At 38.4% G+C, this 24262-nt stretch overlaps 1 protein-coding gene across 7 annotated transcripts in view; it reads right to left on the reverse strand.

Annotated features, from left to right (window-relative positions):
• LOC126297463 (neuropathy target esterase sws) overlaps positions 1–24262 on the reverse strand; it is a 216467-nt gene that overhangs the window by 164665 nt on the left and 27540 nt on the right. For all 7 annotated transcript variants that reach the window (XR_007552528.1, XM_049988336.1, XM_049988335.1 and 4 more), the window contains exon 7: positions 19431–19576. Coding sequence is in view for 6 of the 7 variants with exons in the window: in XM_049988336.1 (XP_049844293.1) it covers positions 19431–19576 (146 nt within the window). In the remaining variant the exon portion in view is untranslated. The remainder of the gene's footprint in view (positions 1–19430; positions 19577–24262) is intronic.

Below are 24262 nucleotides of genomic sequence, written 5' to 3' on the forward strand. Positions count from 1 at the left end.
GTTAAACGTTGCTCACACTGCAGTTAAATCATGCACCACTGTCTGCAAAATACATCTATAGGTCAGTTTGAAAACAATATCTATTACATCTGACATCAACGTAAATAATCTGCTTTAATGAAGATAGTCCTCAATCCATGAGGTGCTAACAATACAAATATAACAACAGTGTTCATTATTGTAGTAGTTACATTAATTCTGCAGCAAACTGCATAACAAATAATACTGTGCACTATGCAACTAAAATGACAGTCACTACAGGGACTCTACATGTTGCAGTTAGTTACATAATCAGTCAGCTCCCTGCAATTCTTCTTTCACTGTTCTGAAATATAATGCCCAATAGTTACTGCACTCTGATTCACATATACGCTATAAGGGGCAGTCAAATGAAAGCGAGACTGGTCTAACAAGCATGGCATGGCATGGCATTGATGTTGGTAATGGAGGTATGTGTGTGTATAGAAGTGCCCTCTACTGGGAATCATGAGGGACAGGGGGAACATTGAATGATGCATCATTTGCCTGTTAGATGTGCTCGACATAACATCAATGAGTCATGCTTGCATGCTTCACTATGGAGGCCAAGAAAGAGGAACAGCAAGGAGTATTGCAGTTTTTGACTGCAGAAGGAGTATTGGGAAGTGACGTGCATGCCCAAATGTCTGTTGTCCGTGGCGAACACAGTACGTCACATGCACGTTTTTGCATGGAATAAATGGTTTAGAGGTGGCTGGGTGCCACTGAAAGACAGCAGTTGACCATGACAAGTTTATCATGCCATTCCCTGCAATGGATGTTGTCAGAAATGATGAACAATGGACAGTGGACAGTGGAAAACATTCGGCTTATATTGGGCATCAGTCATGGTACCACTCACGCCATCATGGCAGATCATCTAAACTTCCGCAGAATATCTAAAGTTCTGTATGCATTGGGTACCCCACAGCCTGACGCATGAGCAGAAGCTGAACAGAATGTCAACATCACTGCAGCACCTGGAATGGTATCATGAAGATGAATGTCGTTTCCTGCCCTGTACTGTCACAGATGATGGAACTTGGCATAATTTTGAGCCAGAGAGCAAGTATCAGAGCCAACAATAGAAGCACATGAAATCAACCCACCAAAAAATCCAAAACCGTGGATGCCAGCTCTGAGAAAGTCATGACGATCTTTTTCTTTGAATACAAGGGCCCACTGCTCATTGATGTTCTGGAACATAGTGCCGCACCGTGGTACATAGACACTTCGCAAAAATTGAGGCATGCCATCAAGTACAAACTCCCAGGAATGTTGATGAACAGCACCATTCTGTAAAAGGATATAATGCCCACACACATTGCCAACGATATTTCGACTAAGCTGCAGAAGTTTGCTCGGAGGCCCTTATGCATCCTCCATACAGCCCTCATCTCTCTCCATACAATTTACATATCGTTGGTGCCCTAAAGGGAGATATTCATGACCCTCAAATTGCTTCAGATGAGATGCACACCTGGCTACAATCGTGGATCCTTAGGCAACTGCAAACATTTTTCCATGAAGGCGTTTGACCATCTTGTCTCACAGTGGCAAAAATGTGTTAACAATTATAGCAATTACTTCTGAAATAATAAACAGTTTCCTTACTTTTTTCCCCATCTATTTCATTTTGATTTTGTTGATCCTTATAAAATCCAGTGAACAATGACCAATTTTAAAATATAGTGGTGGTAGTTTGGCATTATGAATCAGCAGTGTATGGATAGCATATGCTAATCTTAGGATCATTTGTCAAACTGTGCCACTGTACTACACCTCGTTAATTTTTCATGAATATTGTGGTAGCCTAAAAATGTCGTTCATATGAAGCCAACAGGGACTAAATAAGTAAAACTCACCAGTGTCAGGCAGTGCATAGAAAATCAGCACCACACTTAGCTTGGTGAACTAATTATTACTTTGGATTCTCACTGTCTTTAGCGTAATGCGAGTTGGAAAGCTCTTCAACACAGGAATTTTCCACTTTTATTGACAAAGCATCAGCAGTGGTTATACTGTAATCATTAGGAGTACATGATACTTATTATACTTTCTGTATTTATAGACTGAATGACAATTTTTCTTATGGAATAATGTATTCAAAATAGTATGGACAGCATTTTATGTTCCTCACTCCACATTCTGATGACAGAAAAGCTTCTACTTTCATGTTAACAGAAGCTGGGAGCGAACTGCACTACACACATTCGCTGGTTTCATGCTCTTCACACTTTTCTGAGCTGGCTTTTTTGGTCATTTTGTATGGTTTCCTGGCTGGCAAGTAGACTTTCTTGATAAGGAACTTATTGTTGTTTATAATTTATGAAGTCTCTATGTGGAAGTTCACATTTTGCAACCAATGCTGTGTTGTTTTTCACTTGTGTAGTTGCGTTTGGTAGATAGTATCAATGACTGTTCTAAGGAAAAACATTTTCTGCATTCACAATGATTAAAGGATGTGTTGCCTACCCATAATGTTTATACTGCAAACACTGAACAGGTTCCAAAAGCGAGAATCACATCTGGTGAATATGACTGTCAGTTTCCAGTAAACTTAAGACGGAAAAACAAAATCAGTTGTGACATTTCATGATTTATGATGTTTAGTTTCCAGACAATGCCTTCATATTAGGTGCGTTTTGCTGCCACCTACTGCAAGGTACTCCATATCAGCGACCTCAAAAGTCATTAGACATCATGAGAGAGAAGAATGGGGTGCACCACAGAACTCACGGACTTCGAACGTAGTCAGGTGATTGGGTGTCACTTGTGTCATACATCAGTACGCGAGATTTCCACACTCCTCCCTAGGTCCACCATTTCTGATGTGATAATGAAGTAGAAATGTGAAGGGACACATAAGGGACAAAATCGTACAGGCTGACCCCGTCTGTTAACTGACAGATTGCCGACAGTTGAAGAGGGCCGTAATGTGTAACAGGCAGACATCTATCCAGACCACCACACAGGAATTTCAAACTGCATCAGGATCCACTGCAAATACTATGACAGTTAGGTGGGAGGTGAGAAAACTTGGATTTCATGGTTGAGTGGCTGCTCGTAAGCCACACATTATGCCAGTAAATGCCAAACGACGCCTCACTTGGTACAAGGAGCATTAAAATTGGATGATTGGACAGCGGAAAAACACTATGTGGACTGACGAATCACAGTACACAATATGGTAATCCGATGGCAGAGTGCAGGTATGGCGAATGGCCAGTGAACGTCATTTGCCAGTGTGTGTAGAGCCAACAGCAAAATTCTGAAATGGTGGTGTTACGGTGTAGTTGTGTTTTTTCATGGAGGGGGCTTGCACCTCTTGTTGTTTTGCATCACACTATCACAGCATAGACCTACATTGATGTTTTAAGCACCTTCTTGCTTCCCATTGTTGAAGAGCAATTCAGGGATGGCAAATGCATCTTTCAACATGATTGAGCACCTGTTCATAATGCACGGCCTGTGGTGGAGTGGTTACACGACAATAACATCTCTGTAATGGACTGACCTGCTCAGAGTACAGCCCTGAATCCTATAGAACATCTTTGGGGTGTTTTGGAACACCAGCTCCGTGCCAGGCCTCATCGACTGACATCAATACCTCTCCTCAGTGCAGCACTCTGTGAAGAATAGGCTGCCATTCCCAAGAAACCTTCCAGGACCTGATTGAACGTATGCCTATGAGAGTGGAAGCTGCCATCAAGGCTAAGGGTGGGACATCATCATACTGAATTCCAGCATTACCGATGCAGGGCACCATGAACTTTTTAAGTCATCTTCAGCAAAGTGTCCAGATACTTTTGGTCACATAGTGTAGTTTTGGTATTCTGGCCATCAGCGGCTACATCTTTGAGATGCAAGCTGTTCTCACTTCTGAGCTTGCTCACGAAACGCACAGGCTTGAAAATCTGTTCTCCAGTTGGTAGTATAACTGAAACTGGAGAATAATGTGAAATGTGTTTGGCATCTGTGTGATCTTTGAGTCACTTCCTGTATGGCACAGAATCATGTTGCAAAATTCATTCTTGTTACTTTGTGCCCATACAAGCATGCTCATGTTACAGATACTTTTCTTTATTAAAACAGACCTTTACCTATACACGCTAGTAGAAACCTACTCATCCAGAGATAAAATTCACTTGGTGTAATGAATGTAATGAAGTTATTTTGTGTGAAAAATCTAACTACAGTAAGAAACAATTCCATGTTTACCAATGTGCGAGACATTGTAGAGTGCTTGAAGTCTCGAGCATAAACTACTCTGGTCTTGACGTAGCCACAAGCTGTTTCACAGAAGATTTTGCTATTACTGGTGGGTTAGAAAGTGAAGCAAACCATCTTTGGAGTTCCATCAGACTGATACCTCTAGCACACAGCCATAATTTTGTTAGAAAAAAAATAAAGGCATGTGTAGACCCAAACTCTTAACTTTGCGTGACATTTACCACTAGGCCAAAAACTGATAAAGCATTGTAACAGCTCAGGTGCAATATAACTCTTCCTCCAGACACTTCAGCATCCTACTGTGGTGCCAGATTGTGAAGATGGCTGGACTTAGAATTCTACGAGTGGCCAATTTTTGTGCTGTCAAATGTACACATTTTATGCATCACTTTGGTACAGCATAAGTAAATTCAATATAGCAATCACAGACAGGCAAACTAAATCAAACACCTAAACCCTTGCTCAATATTTCTGAAGTATACTAAATCAATCTGCTTCTCCATATCACAGACTGTAATAATGGATCATGCTTCTCTGGCATACATCACTACATTTACTGCTCACTGCTTACCAGAGGTATCTGTGCCTGTAATTGTTAATAAGCATCAGACTTGATGGAATGAATGCCATCCCATTATATTCTGTGATAATTCTGTGCTTGGCTTCGGGGTAGGTGGTTCAGATGTGATGGTGCGCGAAATTTTCACCACCAGTGTGGGGCTAGCAATGGGGGAAAGGTAATGGTGTAAAGTTTCTGATCAGCAGACTACTGATGGTAATTTGTTCACTGAATGGGAACAATGAGCTCAGCAGTCCCCTTGATATTAATTCAACAAGATCAGTCTATGTGCCACATCTAAGTTTCACTCTCTATCTTTTTTTAATCACCGACAACTAACACAACACTGACTTTCACAAACACTTGTGCCTTGCAAAGGAAATGCACCCAATGGGGGAGGGGGGGGGGGAGAGAGAGAGAGGGAGAGAGGGAGAGAGAGAGAGAGAGAGAGAGAGAGAGAGAGAGAGAGAAAACAGTGTCACACGACATTTACATTTACATCTAAAGAGAGCCTTGGGCCACATACAAACAGTTTCGTGTGCAACAACAATATGTCTGACAATTCCAGAATGACTATCATAATCCACTTCTTCCAGTTTTGCATGTTTACTAGAGCCCTCAACCACCAAACACGTGTAGCTTTTGGTCAGAGCCAGGACCATACAGGGGAGTGGTGAGATACAGCCCCGCCAATGGTGCAGCCACAGACGGGGCAAAAACTGGCTAAAAAACCCATGAAGGAATGATGGTTTCATAAATAACTGGGGGAGGTAAGTGAATTGTCTTTTCCTCCGTGTTCCTATCTTCTCCCAATAAGAATAAACCTTTTCCTTGACCTGTAACTAAATGTGCACTGTTGTCACAGTATCATTTCTACAGTGCCATATTGTCCAAGTATCATCATAAGGAAATGACTACTCTCGAGCACATGTCTATCACTAACACGATTTATGTAGCATCAGTGCACTCTGTTCACACAGCTCACTGATGTTCCACAATAGAATTCTTGCTCTCATTTCACTATGGTATTGTATGATCTCAAAGGTCAGTGAGCATGTGCAGTAACAGATATGCTGTTTGAAAAAAGTTTCTGATTCTTGCCAATTTCTGTTGACTGAGGACTGTAGTGAGGCTGCGGGCACCTGCATTGCCATGCAGACATGATACAAACACAGTTCGCATTCTCTTACTCACAAATAGGTCAGAGGCTGCTGATAATACACAATAGACAGCCAATGCTGGAGTTTGTCACATTAGTGTTCTCTGCATTGTTGTAATTATTACAGTATGACAATGGAACTAATACTTATGATACAATATAACATGTGCATAGTCTTTGCAGAAGTGTAGCCTTAAGGATCAATCCTGTGTTACACAAAAGTGCCATCAAATGAAAACGTAATAATAGTTAACTTATAACAATTCTGATGTGAAGAAAGGCAAATGAAGTTAAGCTAGCGTGCAGGCTTTCATGCGCCATCTCATCACATATGGCTTTGCGTATCAATTATTATGTTGCAAAACAACCAAGTTTCTTTCAGGTGTTGATCAGCGAGTTAAATGTTCTATAGTGTGTGCCCGTATCTTTTAAGCTTTGTTTGAAATGCACAACACCATAATGAGTACTGCAGCACCCAAAGTAATAAAATAAATTGCATAGGCTGAAAGCAATTTACAATGCATGCTGTTATTGGCCATAAAAATTGCTACACCACGAAGATGACATATTAAAGACGCGAAATTTAACTGAGAGGAAGATGATGCTGTGATATGCAAATGATTAGCTTTTCAGAGCATTCACACAAGGTTCGCACCAGTGGCGATACCTGCAACATGCTGACATGAGGAAAGTTTCCAAGCAATTTCTTATACACAAACAGCAGTTGACCGGCGTTGCCTGGTGAAACGTTGTTGTGATGCCGCGTGTAAGGAGGAAAAATGTGTACCATCATGTTTCTGCCTTTGGTAATAGTCAGATTGTAGCCTATCGCAATTGCAGTTTATCGTATCACGACATTACTGCTCGCATTGGTCATGATCTAATGACGGTTAGCAGAATATGGAATTGGAGGGTTCAGGAGGGTAATACGGAATGCCGTGATGGATCCCAACGGCATCTTATCACTAGCAGTCGAGATGACAGGCATCTTATCCACATGGCTGCAACGGATCATCCAGCCACATCTAGATCCCTGAGTCAACAGGTGGGGACGTTTGCAAGATGACAGCCATCTGCAGAAATAGTTCAATGACGTTTGCAGCAGCATGGACTATCATCTCGGAGACCATGGCTGAGGTTACCCTTGACGCAGCATCACAGACAGGAGTGCCTGTGACGGTGTACTCAACGACGAACCTGGATGCACGAATGGCAACTTGTCATTTTTTCGGATGAATCCAGGTTCTGTTTACAGCATCATGATGATCGCATCCATGTTTGGTGACACCGCGGTGAACGCACATTGGAAGCGTGTATTTGTCACCACCACACTGGTGTATCACCTGGCACGATGGTGTGGGGCGCCATTGGTTACACGTCTCGGTCACCTCTTGTTCACATTCACGGCACTTTGAACAGTGGACGTTATATTTCAGATGTGTTACGACCCGTGGCTCTATCCTTCATTCGATCCCTGTGAAATCCTACATTTCAGCAGGATAATGCACGACCGCATGTTGTAGGTCATGTACGGGCCTTTCTGGATACAGAAAATGTTCGACTGCTGCTCTGGCCAGCACATTCTCCATATCCCTCACCAACTGAAAACGTCCGGTCAATGGTGGCCGAGCAACTGGCTCGTCACAATACGCCAGTCACTACTCTTGATGAACTGTGGTTTCGTGTTGAAGCTGCATGGGCAGCTGTACCTGTACACGCCATCCAAGCTCTATTTGACTCGATGCCCAGGTGTATCAAGGCCATCATTACGGCCAGAGGTGGTTGTTCTGGGTACTGATTTCTCAATATCTATTCACCCAAATTGTGTGAAAATGTAATCACATGTCAGTTCTAGTATAATATATTTGTCCAATGAATACCCGTTTATCATCTGCATTTCTTCTTGGTGTAGCAATTTTAATGGCCAGTAGTGAATTATTATTATTATTATTATTATTATTATTATTATTATTATTATTATTATTATTATTTCTTTCTTTTCTCAGACGTTATGTCTGGTCAAAAATGGAAAGTGACGCGGACCTTGATCAAGGGTGACTTCCTTTTAACTGTACAGTATATGTTATATTGCATTTAGGAACTTTCAGGCAATTGAACATGTATGAATAATTACAGATTTCTGTAGTTTTATATATAAGTTTGGATGTAGCAGTATTGCGTTGATGTACTGGTGGATATTGTGTGGTATGACTCCTGTAGTTGATAGTACAATTGGTATAATGTCAACTTTATCCTGATGCCACATGTCCTTGACTTCCTCAGCCAGTTGGATGTATTTTTCATTTTTTCTCCTGTTTTCTTTTGTATATTTGTTGTATTGGGTATGGATATTTCGATTAGTTGTGTTAATTTCTTCTTTTTATTGGCGAGTATGATGTCAGGTTTGTTATGTGGTGTTGTTTTATCTGTTATAATGGTTCTGTTCCAGTATAATTTGTATTCATCATTCTCCAGTACATTTTGTGGTGCATACTTGTATGTGGGAACGTGTTGTTTTATAAGTTTATGTTGTAAGGCAAGCTGTTGATGTATTAGTTTTGCTACATTGTCATGTCTTCTGGGGTATTCTGTATTTGCTAGTATTGTACATCCGCTTGTGATGTGATCTACTGTTTCTATTTGTTGTTTTCAAAGTCTGCATTTATCTGTTATGGTATTGGGATCTTTAATCATATGCTTGCTGTAATATCTGGTGTTTATTGTTTGATCCTGTATTGCAATCATGAATACTTCCGTCTCACTGTATATATTGTCTTTTCTTAGCCATGTGTTGGATGCGTCTTGATCAATGTGTGGCTGTGTTAGATGATACGAGTAATTGCCATGTATTGTTTTCTTTTTCCAATTTACTTTCTTCGTATCTGTTGATGTTATGTGAACTAAAGGGTTGTAGAAGTGGTTATGAAATTGCAGTGGTGTAGCCGATGTATTTATATGAGTGATTGCTTTGTGTATTTTGCTAGTTTCTGCTCATTCTAGAAAGAATTTTCTTAAATTGTCTACCTGTCCATAATGTAGATTTTTTATGTCGATAAATCCCATTCCTTTCTGCTTAAAGTGAATCTTTCTGTTGCTGGATGTATGTGATGTATTCTATATTTGTGGCATTGTGATTGTGTAAGTGTATTGAGTGCTTCTAGGTCTGTGTTACTCCATTTCACTACTCCAAATGAGTAGGTCAATATTGGTATAGCATAAGTATTTATAGCTTTTGTTTTGTTTCTTGCTGTCAATTCTGTTTTCAGTATTTTTGTTAGTCTTTGTCTATATTTTCTTTTAGTTCTTCTTTAATATTTGTATTATCTATTCCTATTTTTTGTCTGTATCCTAGATATTTATAGGCATCTGTTTTTTCCATCGCTTCTATGCAGTCGCTGTGGTTATCCAATATGTAATCTTCCTGTTTAATGTGTTTTCCCTTGACTATGCTATTTTTCTTACATTTGTCTGTTCCAAAAGCCATATTTATATCATTGCTGAATACTTCTGTTATCTTTAGTAATTGGTTGAGTTGTTCATTTGTTGCTGCCAGTAGTTTTAGATCAGTCGTGTATAGCAAATGTGTGATTTTGTGTGGGTATGTTCGAGTAATATTGTATCCATAATTTGTATTATTTAGCATGTTGGATAGTGGGTTCAGAGCAAGGCAGAACCAGAAAGGACTTAATGAGTCTCCTTGGTATATTCCACGCTTAATCTGTATTGGCTGTGATGTGATATTATTTGAATTTGTTTGGATATTAAGTGTGGTTTTCCAATTTTTCATTACTATGTTTAGGAACTGTATCAATTTAGGATCTACTTTGTATATTTCCAATATTTGTAGTAACCATGAGTGGGGTACACTATTATCAGTTGCTCTTTACATCCTCGTGCTCCTTTGCAACAGCCTTTTTGTTCTTCATTTATAATTTTGTTCTGTGTTGTATGTGTTATTAATTTCTGTGTAATGACTGAAGTTAATATTTTGTATATTGTTGGTAGGCATGTTATGGGGCGGTATTTAGCTGGGTTTGCTGTCTGCTTGATCTTTAGGTTTCATGTAAGTTATTCCACGTGTAAGTGTATCAGGGAATGTGTATGGGGTCTGCAATGTAATTGTTAAATAATTTAGTTAGATGTGAATGTGTTGAGGTGAACCTCTTTAGCCAGAAATTTGCTATTTTATCTTTTCCAGGGGCTTTCCAATTGTGAGTAGAATTAATTGCTTTGGTGACTTCATGTTGCAAAATTATCGCTTCAGGTATTTGTGGTATCATCTTGTATCTGTCTGTTTCTGATTCTATCCACCATGCATGCCTGTTATGTTGTACCGGGTTTGACCATATGTTGCTCCAGAAGTGTTCCATGTCTGTTATGTTTGGTGGATTGTCTATTTTAATGTGTGTGTTATCTATTGTCTGGTAAAATTTCTTTTGGTTTGTGTTGAATATTTGGTTTTGTTTCCTTCTATTTTCAATTTTTTTTTGTATCTTCTAAGTCGTTTGGCCAATGCTTGTAATTTCTGCTTCTTTTCATCTAATTGCTCTATTGCTTCTTGTTGTGAGATTTTACCTAACCTTTTTCATTTTTTGTCTGATATTTCTTTTCTTATAAATTGTGTTAGCTGTCCAATGTCTCTTCTCAGTTTTTCTATTCTGATCTGTAGCCTGTGTTGCCATGCTGGTTTTGTGGGTTTCTTCTGTGTGTTGGTTGGTTGGTTCTGATCTCTGCCTAGTGTGTATATTTAGTGTAGTGAGTGCTCCTCCATAAACCAGTAGTTTTAACTCTTCCATAGTTGTGTTTTCATTTATTTTGTTGTGTATGATTGTGTTGATAGTTTTTATTGTTGTTTCGACTTGTGGGTTATTTGGCGGTCTATGCAAGAATGGTCTAATGTCTGTGTTTGTGTCTTTGTATTCTATATATGTCAGCTGAAATTTTTCTTCTCTATCTAACATGTGTGTCAATTCGTGTTCTATTTGTTCTTGTTCTGCTGGCAGTCTTAAGATTTCGTTTTCCTCTGATTGTTTGCTCTGGGATGTGAGAGTCCATTACTGTATTTTCTTCTTCTTATGATTGCACATTATTTTGTTCCAGTATTTGTTGTACTTGTTGTTTGATGTTTTCTAATTCTGACTGGGGTATTCTGTTATTTTTGATTATTACACGGATCTGATCAGCTAGTCGTCGTTCCGTTAAAAATTTTAATTCTGGGTATCTGGTAATAAATGTTGTGTATACTTGTGATCTGTATCCAGTTGTGTTGGTTCCTAGGTTTGTTGTTTGGTAATAACAGAACATGAGGTGTCTATTAACTTCATCTGACCATCTCATCCTCTGTCTTTGTTTTCCTTCTAGGGTGGTTGCAGGAAGCATATCCTGCAAAACACCTCTATATGGATTTAAATCATTTTCCAGTTGGCTAGCAGTGTCGTTACCATTGTGGGCAGGCATAGGGTTCAAGCATCGTCCCCCGACCATGACGGCGCTTGTCCGAGGCTTCTTTAGTTGCGTCCTGAAGCAACTAATCACACTAAAAGGGGGGGTTAGCCCTATTAGTGGTTTGTTCTTTTCGTCACCTTTTACGACTGGCAGAACATACCGGAGGCCTATTCTTTTTCCGGGCCTCCATGGGGATGATTATTATTATTATTATTATTATTATTATTATTATTATTATTATTATTATTATTAATAATAATAATAAACACCTATTAAGTTGCTTTATCCACAACAGCAATTTTCTTTTATACCCCACAGCCGGTGTCAAAAACCATCAGCTATTAGTTTAAGCACACCTTGTGAAGTTGTACTCAAGACATTCAGGTACTTTGTAAGGTGAGTTAGAAATAAAAGATCTAATTACATTGGAGATATTCAAACTCTTTTATAAGAAGTACTTTCATGTTCACGAATAATGCTGCGTATTTACGCAAGTTGAAAAAAAAAGAATCTAAAATAACACCACAACAACTGGTACACTTCACAAAAATATGGCACATTGCTACTATCACACTCCAGCTCTGCCAGAATGCCAGAAAGGATTTAAACTCCAATATTGCAAATTGTATGATCTCCGTTTATTAATTACTTTGCAACAATGACCATGATGCCACTTATTCTGGCACATTTTTTCAAGCGGATTAAAATGATGAATCATCCTGGCAGATGAAAGCTGTGTGCCAGACGAAGACTCATACTCAGGAAACAGTCCCTGAATTCGATTCTTGATCTGGCACACAGTGCTATTCTGTGGGGAACTTTCATACCAATGTGTGCTCTGTTGCAGAGTGAAAATTTCCTTATGGAAACATGCCCCAGGTTGTGGCTAAGCCATATCTCCACAATATCCTTTCTTTCAGGAATGCTAGTCCTGCAATTTTTGCAGGATGGCTTCTGTGATCTGTAACATGTAGGAGATGAGGTACTGGACAAAGTAAAGCTGTGAAAATGGGTTGTGAAGTTGTGCTCAGGTAGCTCTGTTGGTAGAACACTTGCCCATGAAAGGGAAAGGTCCTGAGTTCGAGTTTTGGTCCAGCACACAGTTTTAATCTGCCAGGAAGTTCCAAATCAGTGCACAATTCACTGCAGGGTGCAAATTTCACTCCGGAGATTAATGCCATGTAGGATGCAGTGTATCACTGGTGGATAGCAACTGCTTTCACCTTGTTCTGTGTCAAAGCAATGACACCAGACTTCTGACCAATCTTTGCTCCATCTGTTGCCATCAACAGAAATCTTTCCCAACAGAGGTCACATGCATCACTAATGTTTCGTAAGCAATTGGCACTGGGATTAAAACGAGGAATTCCTCAAGCAAGTTGAACTCGGTGCCAACACCTCTCACAACTACAGCAAGCGGAGCAGCATCCATGACAAAGAGAAATAAATCTTTAGTATTATCTTTCAGTTGCATTTACACGTCATTTGCCATTTCTTTGACGTATCTACAATCTGTTCTCCATAAAAAAAAGGAACTGTTTCGAAAACGTAGGAGCCGCTAGGCACAGGCCTGTTGTGGCAGTAGCAAAACATTGTAACACTGTTTAAAAAATTCTGCATTGCTGATGGGAAGTGCTGTTTTGGCTATTTTAAGAGCCATGTGATGGCTCCCTCTAAATGCACCATCATTGTGGATGGCATGGTTCTATTCCAGTAAATACACTACAACAAAGAGGTAAAATCAAAAGCAAAACCACATAAGGCTTTACAAATAATAACAACATTTTCAAGAAATAACATACACCTACTTTAATTTAGCCGATAAAATGGCATTACAAAACAGACACTTAGGGGCCAATCCATGTTTCAATAAAAAAAGTTATCTTCTTCCCACTGTGGGTTGGAGTGTAGGCATTGCACAGTTTTTCATTTTGAGGATCTTAACACCTTCCCAACCAGTTTCCTCTCACTAATTTTGTCCTACAATGAATGCCAAAGTGATTTCGTCACTGATAACATGAATGACGTGAAGTAAAGAGGCCCATCTTGCCACACGCACACATCAGTAACAAACGAGTGATGTTAACAGAGAGGTAGAGTGGAACTGCAGGCAAGCAGTGTGGGCATTCACAGGCAGTTGTATTCACAATAGCATGTTTTTCCACCCCTGATCTAGTGAAAGCAGTTTCAGCAAATTAAGTAAACGTGGTCACGTAGAGGTAAAAGCAGACACTCAAATTTAGCCATCTAGCTGACAGAATATAACACAGATGCTAATCTTGACTACAATGACAGTGAGTTTGCTTTGTTCAAAACAAGGAAAAGCACAGTAAAATTATAACAATAGCATTTCCTGGAATGGTATACTTTCTCACCATTTTTGTTTAATTTCTAATTAACAATTTATCCATTAGTAATAACTAATGAACAGCAAATCAAATCTGTTCTTTATTATATATGATACTAAAACCAACGTACAGTAACTGCCATAAACAATAATCCTTTATTTTCAACTTCTTTAGGAACTTTATATAATTTGTAACCTATTTGCTACAATTTACGTGCAATGTTTTTAATCAATTAGTCAATTTAAGTAATATATTTCTTAATAATGTGTCCTCCTTATTAAAACTATTTACAAATTTTAAAATGTGCCACATCTACATAGAAAATATTGCAGAAAGGTAGTTATATGGGAGGAGGCAAGCACCCTTGGCACTAATGCCAGAGGTACAGGATCATCTCTATCACATCTGGTCAGACTACGACCAGCCTGCACAGAAGACCCGTAGCACTGTTATCTGTACTGTGGGCAGGTATCAAAGCACCATAGATGGAAGTACCAGGAAAAGTTTCTTCACTTCAGCTTCAAACACTTGCTCTTCTGTAAAAATTATATCTAGTGTAATATCAGTGTACAAGGTAGTTGCTCACTTTTAATCTCACTAAACACAGTTAAAGTGGATCTTTACTCTTTCAACAATAGATACAGTTAGGGACTATGGTTAGTATGGAGGAGTTGTCTGTTGCCCACAACTGGCTGGAAGCTGCACTGGCAACATTCATCACATCAACTATTGCTGTACATGTGATTGAACAGCAGGATCTCCATATCGAGAAAATGACTCAACCTCATCAGGCTCTCTGGCTTGAGTAGTGGTCACTTCTTCACTGAGATCCAGACAGAGACAGAGAAAACAATAGATTTTCACTTGGTAGATCATTGAAATTTTTTCTATGAGAATAGGACAATTATGGAGGTTCTTTTGGCAAATTCATTGCTTTTGCGAGATTAACTTCCAGCAATGTTTCCACAAAACGTTTGAGTACAACATAATTTTTGGGTCTCACATATAGCTATTTAAATTTGAAGCCTACAAACTCTAAACACTCTTGATTAAAATAGTGAAGAGCATTACTTGTATTTTTTAAAGACATACATAATTTCTCAATAATGCAGTGAAGGTTCGAAGATGATGTGAATTTGAGGCACAAATAGAAAACTGAAAAGGCTAATGAATGTTTGATGTCCTCAGTTTAATAAACATGTAGTGTGTGGCTCAACAGTTCAGTAGATAACTGGGCAAGTAATAGGTTATCAATCAAAAGGTCCTAATTCAGCCCCAAGTCAGTCCCCGGATTTTTCCTGTAATTTATTTTTTCTTCGAATCTCTGGGTGTTATTTGTGTACGTGAAAAATAGTGGATGGCACCATGCCTCAGAGTCTACTTTACTGTAACAAATTTTCTTGGAAATCATAAATCTTATGACTGTGGAAATAATGCGAAGAAGTGCATCAGTGCGTACAAACAGCTGGTTGTCATCAAGTCCCTCAAAATGTCTCCTCGACTCGCATCTTGACTTCTTCCCCAAAAATCTTTGTTCAATCAGTGACAAACACAGTGAATATTTTCACCAGGACACCTCAGTATCAGGTTTAATGGAGTGCAGCACTGTTGGCTGACTACTGCCGGACACTTCAGTGTAACATGGCAAATGTTCAGCACAAACCAAAGCCTACAGCCATGAAATTCAAACCAAACACACCTACAATAAGGAAACATTTTCAGTGTGTAAGAATTTTGTGTGTGTATTATACCTTTAACTAGATACTACTATATACTATATGTGTCATGTGATTCGATCTCACTACTTTCTTTACTAAGGCCATGTTCACTAATACTCCATGCAACAATAACTGTTCTAGTGAAATAAAACTGGTTGAGTGAGTAAATCTAAATAAACAATTGGTAATGGAGATAATTGGTTTGCACCTTTTGAATCAGTATGTTTCACTTGTCTTAGAACAAGAAGTGTTGGATACCAAAATATCTGCCAATTTGTTTTTTTCAGTATTATTAGACTGGTAGAAGATGTATATAATTTACTTAATATGTCAAAAATTTATATATTGTCTGTACTTCATTAAAATTCATAGTTCACTAGATTATTTGGATGGTGCTAATTCACATGACATAGTTAATTTTCACAAAACATCTTCCTTTAAGAGAAATCTGTAATTGAAATTGTTCCAGTATCAAGTAATCATAAAAATGCTGAGATCTAATACCTCTTTACTCACAAAAAGAAAATTACTTTCATTTTTAACTATTTCGTTTTTAACTATTTTTGTTCAGTTCCCAGATCTGATGTTATACTTTTATTGCCCTAATTTTCTGAACCAGAGAGTACATTTTGTTATCCAAATATGCCACTAATTGAGAAATTGAACAAATTGGGGAAATTATGAACCTGAGAAATATACACGAAAATTGGTAAACCTTCACATATCAATCAAACAGTAGATCTGACTAACACTTTTCTAATGATCTGGCATAAAGTTATACAAAATCAGTACTTAGTTCAATAGAATGAAAACCGATAAGTAACAATGAATTTGAGGAACAAACAAGGAATATAAAAATAACTGATGATCTAGAGGAAATATTTCCCCAGTTGAAACAAATAGCTGAGCAGGTAGCCATAGTACATATAAGGAAAAAGCTCTGATGATGGAATGGTGAGTGTGATAAAACAGTGGCAGATGGTTAAGGTATTAGAGATATAAAACAGAATAATCACACTTGGAACTCACAGAACAGAGAACAATAACCCAATAAATAATAAGAAGGGTTAAATGCCAATATCAAAAAGATATACTTCTAATGATAGAAACAAATACAGAGAAAACAAACTCAAGGATTACTACAATTATTTAGTAGACACCTACAAAATTATGACACTCCAGTTAACAGATAAAAATAATAAGCTGGCCCATGGTAGTAGAAAAGATATAGAAATTTTAGAAGAAACACCAATTAAAAGATACCCCTACTGGAACACCATCAGAACATATAAACCCATCTACAAACCATGAAGTCTGCAAAGCTTTGAAAGAGCTCAGAAACTACAAAGGAAGTGGAGAAAATGAAACATTGCAAAACTTTGAAAATATGCAGCAGAACCAGAGGCGGCATCAGTACACCAAGGCATAGTGAAAATTTGGAACAAAGAAGAAATACCAAAACATTGGATTACAGCTATAATCCGTCCATTACACAAAAAGGAGACAAATAAAATCCATACAACTATAGAGGAATTTCTCTATTGGATATCATGTATAGTCATGCCAAGAATTCTATACAATTGTTGTAAAGGTCAACTTGAACTGGAGCTAAGATAATACCAAGAGGTTTTTAGACCCTGGAAAAACTGCCCAGAACAGACAATCACTTTGAAATTGGTAATGGATTACTAAAAAACAAAACAAAACCAACAAGCCATAGCCTTTGTGGACTTATATGATGAAGATGTGAAGGAATTTCAGTCTCCACACCAAATTAATAAAAATTATAAACTTGACTCTAACGAACATCAAATCTAAAGCAAAGTTCAGAGGAGAAACATCTGAGCCATTTACAATTAAAACAGTGTTAAGATAGGAAGATGGTTTATTGTTGTTATTTCTCAACTCTGTTCACGAGTACTTGAGGGAGTAGTACAAGAAAAATCCTGAAGACATAAGAACTGGAACCAGAAAAGGTCAAATAAATTGATGGGAATTTGCAGATGACTTAGTGTTACTAGATAATAACATCCAAGAAGCCAGAAATCAAATAATAAGTCTACAAAAAATAGCACAAAAAATAGGACTCCAGATATCATTCAAAAAGACCAAGATAATGGTAGCAAATCCAGTAATAATCAACTACGTATCAGTAAATAACAGGAAAATAAAAATAGTAAAACAATTAAAATATCTGGAGAAATTTTAACATGCAACTTGGATGAGAAACTTGCATGGCAAGTAAGAACTACCAAAATGATAAAAGCTCAGAAATTAACACGGTTTAAACATTAAAACATGGTTTCTCAACCAAAAGTTACACATGAAAGTGAAACTCTTCACAGTCACCCAGAAAAACAGAATCGACAGAATCCTAAAAGTAGAGAGAAGAATAGCTGGAACACGCATAAATAAGAAAAATCAAAAAGATTGACAATGGCGGATAGTGCCAAAGGAAGTGGTGTACAACGAATTTGCCAAATGAAGTGGTGTACAACAAACTTTAGCCCATTACAGATACTGTAGGGAAAAAAAAGAGGATCTCTTTTTTTTGGTCACATGAGGACACCAGAAATTACACTATCAAGAAAAATTATACACAAACTTCTGAACATGAAGTAACAAGCTGGGAGGATGAAGGAAATCGGGGATGATACGAAAGAGCAAAACAAAACAAGAAATTTAAAAAACTGAAAAACATAAAAATAAGACTTAAACAAAAATCAACAAACAATAACAAGGGTATTTACAGATGATGAATGACAAAAAAGATGCTGGACAGTTCAGAAAGAAAATCTACTGAAGATGATGACCAGAAAATGACTGACTGAAGAGGTCCCATGAGGCTGCAAAAGTAAAATTTAATTACTAGTTTCTCTAATAATACTTACACATGGCTATCCATACTACCACAAGACAGTAAGTCAGCATCAATGGCTAGCTATCACCCAGCTAACATCTCTAAGACTACTTACCCAAGCTGGTAAATATTTGTTTGCAATCCACAATCTATTATTCAACATATCAGTAACAAAGTTTGTCACCAGAATTTGTCCAGTTAACATTTTGTGTCAATGTGTGTATCTCTTTGTCAAAGTGTGTGTCAAAGCCAATTCTAGTATCTATCCTTATTACTTAATATACTAAATGTTTTTATGATTCACTCAGAACTATTTATCTGTGGAATTTGTTATGGAATGGTTTACAATATAAGTGGCCACTGTCAAGGATTATGAACTGTGCATAGTTTTCAGCAAGAAACTACAGATTAAGAGCTCTACATCAGTCATAAACTAGATTAGTGATATTAAAATACTACATCCAAAAGGACCATGACTACCAAGAACTTTGGATGTTCAAACCAGCCTTCAGACTGAGGACAGTTTTAGTTTAAACAGACAGCGATTATTTTCGTACTTGAAAATGACCTGCAGTTTTTACAAAACTGCAATTCGATGTTTACATTACTGAACATTAATCCAAATGATAAAAAACTTCAGTCGGTGACAAGTATACATAAAATTAATTAAAAATATACCTGTATCATCTTACATGGCTTTTCTTTCCATAATAATTAAATTCTCAAAAGCACATAATCAGTTCAAAAAGCAAAAGATTTTCCTAACTGAACATAGGAAGTCGGTACTATGACACTGCATGTGACAAGTACTACAGCACACACAGAAATCAAAACAGAGTACTGTCAGAACACACACAAGCAGTGCACAACAGGTTCATATAAAACAGGCCCAAGCTACTCTCACATAAAATCAATTTTATTGCACACTCTAAACTTCTACAGCACAAATATAAAAATTGTTACTCCTGGTTATGTGAACTTTTCTACTAATTATATTGATAAATATTTTATTTACTACATCTAGAGAACATGTATGAAGTGTTGACTTTAAATAATATTATTTCATACACCAGATAAGATACACACTTACTGTTAAAACGTCTGTGAAACTGAGTAACGATGTCACAGTTTCACCAGGCCTCACAATCTTTAGCTCCACTGGTGGTGTATTACCTTCTTGGGTGAAAACGACTAATTTTCCACTCTGAACAATATAGACATTTTCATCAGGATTTCCTGGACAGAATAGGAAATGGAAGTGCAGATTATAAACAATGTTAGACAGAAAAAATGTGAAGGGATGTTGGAATGTGTGTGTGTGTGTGTGTGTGTGTGTGTGTGTGTGTGTGTGTGTGTGTGGGCGCGAGCGCACACGCGTACTGTAGTAACAATCACACCTCATGCATTGTTTCCTCTCTTACTTCTCAGGACTGATGTGAATTCTCCTTATAACCTACATTACAATGAAATTTGCTATAGTAGCACTAGAACTAAAAGGCTTGCCTATCATTTCAAACCATAGCAAAATATTCCCTGCAGTTAATCATTAACATGACGACATCTGAAAAAGACCAAATTCTTCAATTATACTACTCAAGGCAGTAGAAAATGCATTACTATTGGAAAGACAGCCGTAACATATATAGGAAAATTAAAAGAAATTTTTGGAGAAAAGGCAAGTACCTGTACACACACTAAACAGCTGAGATGGCAAGCCCATGCTAACCCACAGTTGTTGCCGACTTTTGAACGGGACCAGTTGATTATGTTTCAGAACACAAGAAAAGATATTTGGTGCAATTTGACATGTTAAGGACCACTGGAATTGGTAGGAGGGGCAGGGGAGCAGGGAGCGCAACGTAGGGAGTAGATGCAGAATGGTCTGCTAATTATGAATCAGTGGGTAATGCAATGTGTTGCATGCATAGGCTGTTGCACTATGAAACCAGCTGAGGTCATTTAGCTGATTTCTTAGGTATTTCAGAGGAAAGGCCAACTAGGGCAGCTCACACACTATTCAAACAGATGAGAAAACTGCTACTTGATGAAGACATTGTTGAAGAATATAGAACCCTTGTGGTAAATTACGAAGGCACCAATGAAGACTGGTTTTTGGGGATGATCCAGCAATACAGCTAGATAATGAGCTAACTTCAGAAAGTGGTCTACCATTACATGATAGTGACAACAGTAGTGGTTCCTCATATCATCCACCACAAAAGAAGAATAGAACAAAATTCCTGTAGGTTACTTTGCTGATGCCTATAAAATCTGGATGAAGCAGTGAAGATGTAATGATTCTCCACAACGGGGCGGCACAAAAAAGACAAAAAGCAAGACAGTTTTGTAAAGACTTTGAAGAGAGAGAAATAACATGATAGAAACATGAAGGTGCTAAGAGAGAGAATAAATAATGAGGTACATGATAAATTGACTGCAATCCGAGAACAACATGGAAATACACACATCAGCAAAAGCTTTGCATATTGACTGTGAATATTGTATCACAGACACAGTTCCTTTGACTGTTCAGAGATGTCACTAAACCTGCCCAAAGCTGTAAACAACAATGCATGAGCAGTGCCAATTAGACGGAGGGGGTCTGACAGCCAATCAGTTCCAGTCATTCCACCAACCAGCACAGAGGAACACGGCTCATGTTGTCTGTAGTTCAACCATGCCTAGACAGTTAATACCACAGTTCAATCGCGTATGCATTGTTATTTTGTACAAGGAAGGGCTCGCAACAAGAGAAGTGTCCAGGTGTCTCAGAGTGAAACAAAGCGATGTTGTTCGGACATGGAGGGGATAAAGAGAGACATGAATTGTACATGACTTGCCTTTCTCAGGCTGCCCAAGGCCTGCTATTTCAGTGGATGACTGCTAACTATGAATTATGGCTTGGAGGAAGCCTGACAGCAACACCACCATGTTGAATAATGCATTTCGTGCAGCCACAGGACATCGTGTTATAACTCAAACTGTGTGCAATAGGCTGCATGATGTGCAACTTCACTCCCAACATGCATTTGTAACCATGACACCATGCACCATGGTACAGATGGGCCCAACAACATGCCAAATTGACCGCTCAGGGCTGGCATCATGTTCTCTTCACCGATGAGTGTCGCATATGCCATCAACCAGACGATCGTTGGAGACATGTTTGGAGGCAAGCTGGTCAGGCTGAATGCCTTAAACAAACTGTCCAGAGAGTGCAGCAAGGTGGAGGTTCCCTGCTGTTTTGTAGTGATGTTATGTGGGGCCAATGTACACCGCTGGTGGTCATGGAAGGCGCAATAACGGCTGTACGATACCTGAACGCCGTCCTCCGACTGATAGTGCAACAATGTCAGCAGCATATTGGCGAGGCATTCGTCTTCATTGATGACAATTCGTGACCCCATTATGCACATCTTGTGAATGACTTCCTTCAGGATAATGACATCACTCGACTAGACTGGTCAGCATATTTTTCAGACATGAACCCTATCAAACATGCCTGGAATAGAATGAAAAGGGCTGTTTATGGACAATGTGACCCACCAATCACTCCGAGGGATCTACGCCGAATCGCCGTTCTGGAGCGGGACAATCTGGGCCAACAGTGCCTTGATGAACTTGTGGATAGTATGCCATGACGAATACAGGCATGCATCAATGCAAGAGAATGTACTACTGGGTATTAGAGGTACCGGTGTGTACAGCAGTCTGGACTACCATCTCTGAAGGTCTCGCTGTATGGTCGTACAACATGCAATGTGTGGTTTTCATGATCAATAAAAAGGGAGGAAATGATGTTCATAACTCTTCAGGCTTTCCCAGCGATCAAATGACATCTTGGACTGTCAGGTGTTCTGACGGATATCAGGGTCGTCTGATGAAGGTTACAAGCTACGATACCGAATTATCGTGCAAGCATGACGCCGTTATCTGGCAGAACACTTGACAACCCAAGATGTCAATGATGTTTATGTTGATCTCTATTCCAATTTTATGTACAGGTTCCCGAACTCTCAGAACCGAGGTGATGCAAAAGTTTTTTTGATGTGTGTATATTCAACCAAATGCTACAAATCTGGGAGACGTCTTTTAAAGTACAAACTGATACAAACAACACCTTAACATTAAAAGTTTCCAAAACATGGTTGCAGTGGTTCAAAGGGGGGAATTGTTCTCGCATGTATAAAGCTGGAAGCAGAATTGCTGGTGATGTTTTATAGAAAAGAAAGCTGATGAGTTTGTTATGGAAGCAAGGTGACCCATTCAAGAGTAAAATTTTACACAAGAGCAGATAATTAATGCATATCATTCAAGTTACGGTAAATAGTTATATACTGATAGAATGCTTGCACTAAGGGGGCAAAGATAGTTTACGGTGTTGTCAGTTCAGTGGCACCAATCACCCATTCATATTTGATTCACACATGTTATTGTGATGGATGTCACCCTTCTACCTGTATGTTCTTGTGTTGGAACCCAGTAGGAAATTTCTGGCAATCACGACACTCGATTACCCAACACGAATGCATAAACTAGCAATTACCAACATAAAAAAGGGATTTGAAGGTGCTCCTGAAACAGGTTGCATAGGAAACAGATTTGCATAGGAAAGATCAAATTCTTCTTTTGATTGATTCTTGGACAACAAATAAAGATGATGCCCTATACAATGATACAGTTCTAGTGATGAATTTCACAAGCAGCTGATCCATGTAAAAAGTACTGGACTGGTACAACCAGAGAATGTTTTCTTTTTTTTGTCGATTCAAAAGTACAGTATGGTTTATCACAGATACAATAGTCCTATCATCCACCGTTAAAGCATGGCAAAGAATACATTTTCTTCACAACCAATTTTTCGTGAACTTCCACATTCTGGCATCTGGATTCAAACAATTGATCTGGTTTGCTTTCTTCAAATGTGGTTAAACCAACAAACATCCACGATCATTCCCAACACCTTTCGAATACTGTTTTAAGAGTGGTTTAGAAGAATGTTCCAAAGAGATCTGTGTTCAGCTTGTCTTCATTTGAGGTGCTCATTGTGAAAGGCTATGGGTTACTTATTAACCTTCATGTCTACTGCATTTCAGGTACCATGAGTGCGTAATGTAGTTTATTTCCATAATTTAAATGTTACTGAATGCACTTGCTCATTCATCTACAATATTCAGCTATGTTTGGACTATTCTGCATGAGGTTCTCTGTCTTTATTTGTACTTATAGTCTATATTTGGCAGCTAATACCTCATGTTTTTTTGCCCATAGCAGGGGTATGTATATTTTGATATTGGCTATTCAAAACACTGTACTTATTCAAATTGTGTACAAAAACTATAGAAAGAGAAGACATCAATAAGAATAAGATGGGTGATACGATACTACAAGAAGACTGTGCCAGCTCTGAAAGACCTAAGTCAAAATAAATTGACTAAAGCAGACAACATTACCTTAGACAGCCATGATGAAACTATTCCATCTTATGTGCAAGGTGAAATATCATCACACTTTACAAAGAATGTATTGATTCCTACTTCAAAGAATGCATGTGCTGACAGGTGTGAATATTACCAAACCATCAGTTTAATGGATGAAATGAAATGAAATGAAATGTCGTGTGGCTAGGGCCTCCTGTTGGGTAGACCAGTAGCCTGGTGCAAGTCTTCTCAGTTTACATCACTTCGGTGACTTGCACATTGATGAGGACAATATGATGATGAAGACAACACAACACATAGTCCTCGAGCAGAGAAAAATCTCTTACGCAGCAAGGAACTGAACCCGGGCCTCTTCACATGGCATTCTGCCATGCTGACCAGTCAACTATAGAGGCAGAGAGCTCAATAGATCATAGTTGTAATATGCTGACACAAATTATTTAAAAAGGATGGAAAAACTTGAGAAGAACAACAACAACTG

Source organism: Schistocerca gregaria, chromosome X, assembly GCF_023897955.1.
Source record: "Schistocerca gregaria isolate iqSchGreg1 chromosome X, iqSchGreg1.2, whole genome shotgun sequence".
NCBI lineage: Eukaryota > Metazoa > Arthropoda > Insecta > Orthoptera > Acrididae > Schistocerca > Schistocerca gregaria.